At 37.8% G+C, this 3,516-nt stretch overlaps 1 protein-coding gene across 2 annotated transcripts in view; it reads left to right on the top strand.

Moving 5' to 3' along the window:
* LOC117124543 (monocarboxylate transporter 12-like) overlaps positions 1-3,516 on the top strand; it is a gene marked incomplete in the record, with an annotated part of 18,701 nt that overhangs the window by 10,514 nt on the left and 4,671 nt on the right. For both annotated transcript variants that reach the window (XM_033270802.1, XM_033270803.1), the window contains 1 exon segment: positions 319-1,221. In XM_033270802.1, the coding sequence (XP_033126693.1) occupies positions 319-1,221 (903 nt within the window).

The following is a 3,516-nucleotide window of genomic DNA, read 5'->3' as shown; positions in this document are numbered from 1 at the left end:
AGACAGTATATATATATATATATATAAAACAGCTATTTTTTTTTTTATTGTTACTGTGTTTTTTTGGTTTTTTTTTAAATGATGAAAAACATCAAGTTACTAGATGCGTTTTCATTTTTTGTTGTCATTAAAAATCAGGGTACACATTTTTAAAATTAAAAAATTTCTATGCTCAAGTCATCGTTTGTATTTTTAACTACTTCAAAATCAACAAGTTAAATTCAAAATTATTTTTTTTTATTTTTTTTTCGTCATTTTTAGGGAACAACACATCTGAAGCATTATAAGATTTACTTCTCTGTTTTCCTATTTTTACAGGTGTGGGATACGGGCTAGTATTTCATCCTTCAATAGTAATGACGGCTTACTACTTCAAGGAACGTTACGGACTCGCAAATGGCTTCGTGTTTGCCGGCAGTGGAGTTGGTTGGATACTTTTACCTCTGTTGGAACGCTTTTTAATTGATCAGTACTCCTGGAAAGGAATGTTTCTAATACTAGGAGGAATTACGTTGAACATTTGTGTGATTTCGCGTCTAATGCGCCCCATCGTGGTAAAGGCACAAGACGACAAGCATAATTTGGAAATTGAAAAAAGTGACGGTGAAGCAAACAAAAATCTTTATAAAAACGATATTGATAATGATGATAATGATCTTGTAGAAGAAACTAGCTTCACATACGCTGATCAAAGAGTAGATGCTCACAGTAAAAAAGCTGGTTGTCGTTGGGTAATGATTAAATGCATCAAACATTCATCATTATGGTACATGTTTAGTGACATTCGTAGAACTATTATTATTGTTGTAGTTGGCCTCATGGGCATGGGAAATTATGCAGTTGTTAGCCACCTTCCCTATCGGGCAACTGTGTCAGGAGTGTCGAAGGAGAATACAGCATACTTGATATCCGCAATGGGTTTTGGAAGCCTGGTCGCAAGAATACTTCAAGGATGGTTGACTGACAAGAAGTATGTATCTGTACGGACGTTATTCATTATATCTCTGTTGGTCACTGGCATATACAGCGTTCTCAGCACTCTATCAAACTCTTTTGCTTGGCTGCTAACGTTCGCGATTATATTTGGAGTAGGCAATGGCATCTTCAATCCAATCCTTGTTGTATATATCCGTGAACTTGTTGACACAAAGTTGTCTACTGCCCTTGCTGTTGCTTACGCTGCACTTGGATTAACAAGTGTTTTTGCTGGGGTCTTTACAGGTAAGGCAAATGATATTTCATTTAAAGCCAAGCACTTGCTGTGTCGAGGGTAGTCGGCCGACACGGTTGTATGGCAACTTATTTTTTTAAATGACAATTAAACTGCCACCAAAGATCTCATAATAACAAGATAGAATTCTCTTCTGCATTCAAGTTCTGTAACAACGCAGTGTAGGATGCCCTCCAACAATTACAATTACTTTTGAACTTTGACATCTATAATCTACGTGCAAATTCTGGAACAACCGCCATAGTAACAAATAGGACACCCTCTCTCAATTACAATTACTTTTTATGCTTCATTTTTACTGAACATGGACACTTCTATTTGTTACGCATAAAATGGCGAAGAACGTTATCTTGTTATTATAAGATCTTTGACTGCCACCGACATTCAGCCGATGGCATTGTGTCGTCGAGCACTCTTATGACGCACGGAGTGCCCAGTTTTAAACTGTGGTCATAATTTTGGAATACCGAAAATAGAATATTTGTTTGATTATTTCGTCCCTCTGATGGTATGATAAAGGACCCTTAACATCCTTTTTAGCAAATGCAGGTGTCCCTAGTTGGAAGAAGATACTTTCGGGAGATCTGGATGAGCTTTCTTAAATCTACAGTACCTTTGTTTTGCTGTGCATGGTGATACTCATCACCAGCTGACATCCAAGAGATGTCATAATTCAATAGTACAGTATACAAATAATGCATGTTTTTGAGTACAATATTTTACCCCATTGTATGAATGAGAAACATTCATTATTTGTTTTATACAACACCTCCTTTATACATTGCCTGCATGCTTTTCTTTGAATACATTCAAGGACCAATCATTCTTTCCAAGGCAAGCATAAAACCGGCCTAGGCATAGGAATCAATCAAGTTCAGCTAGTAAAATAGACTCATCCTCACCACTTGCAAAATACTTCATACGGTTAATCGCATATTTTATTTCCCGTTTTGTTGATTCGCATCACTTTCAGTAATTCCTCCAAACCTGCTTCGCTCAATTGTACAAATGGCCCAGTACCAAAATGACCTGCCATTTTATCTGTGGAGGGAGGGTACTAAATGCCATTGACTCCTTGTTGACACACCTGGGTAACGTTGTCACAGTTGGCCTGGGCGCACAAGGATAATTTTCCTCGCTCGCATTGCATTTTAGATTTTTGCCGTCTTGGAGGTGAAAAAGTATTCAATGATCGTTGACTAGTAGTACTCAAATAACCATGGAATAGTCTTTTAAATCAATCTCGTGTGACCTATTTTCAACCAGTCAATATATACAGGTGCTGTAAAATATCAAACGTGAAATATAATGAATTTACAGGAGGTAGGTTAGTTCCAGTGAAGTTTTTGCTTACTTGCAAGAGTGCGGGAGGATTTCTTGAATTTCGAGAGATTCCTGCAACTTGAGATCTGTGACCCCCAGCAATATGGGATTTCGAGGTGCTGACTATAATTAATTTATGATCTCACTACTAAGGACATTTTAATACTATAGTCTTCCAAAATACAATGGCTACAATACAGTAATTTCCTTTTTTCTTTCTATTTTTTAATGAATTTCAATCCTATAATATCTTTACTGTACTAGAAATTGCAAGTGAAGTGCTGCGAAGTACAACTGCATATAAATGTTCTTCGAACAAAATTATTTATGCGAGTCAAGTGAAAATAATGAATAATAAAAATATAACAAATAATATGAGACATGACCCATTGTCTATATTAGAACACTGACAAGCTGACGAAGAAACATAGTAAAAACGAGCGTTGGTACAGGGTATGCCAGTCTACAACAAGCGTCGCCTAAATGTAATAATTAGCACACTGAAATAGGCTAGTAAGTAAGTTTAACTGGGTTCCTAAATAATATTGGCCTGAAAATATTGTGGCTGAGACATGGGCCGATTAAACATAGAAATAGGAAACCTAGAAATATAGTAAAAACGCTGAATAGTAATACTCGAGCATCGCCACATGCGGACGTTGGTACGTGTAAGTTAGTCTACAAACCAGGGGCGGATTTAGGGTGGGGCCCGGCCCGGCCCCCACCCCCCTTTTGGTAGGTAAAAAAAGAAAAAAAGAAAAAAATGATAGCCCACAACGCCTCAAATGTTATTTTCGGGCATCTAGAACACAAAAATTTCGCGGAGGGCATGCCCCCGGAACCCCTAGGACAATGTTGTCTCGATCGGCCCAAATTTCGGCCCCCCCCCCCCTTTTGGACATCTCTGGATCCGCCCCTGCAAACGTCTCCTAAAGTAATTGATTTTACCCGGCAGAACGAAA

The sequence above is a fragment of the Anneissia japonica genome, unplaced genomic scaffold (assembly GCF_011630105.1).
Source record: "Anneissia japonica isolate Jap-2015-1 unplaced genomic scaffold, ASM1163010v1 scaffold287833_len2544123_cov190, whole genome shotgun sequence".
NCBI lineage: Eukaryota > Metazoa > Echinodermata > Crinoidea > Comatulida > Comatulidae > Anneissia > Anneissia japonica.
The sequence above is the reverse complement of the archived record's forward strand: the minus strand, read 5'-3'. Positions and strand labels throughout refer to the sequence as shown.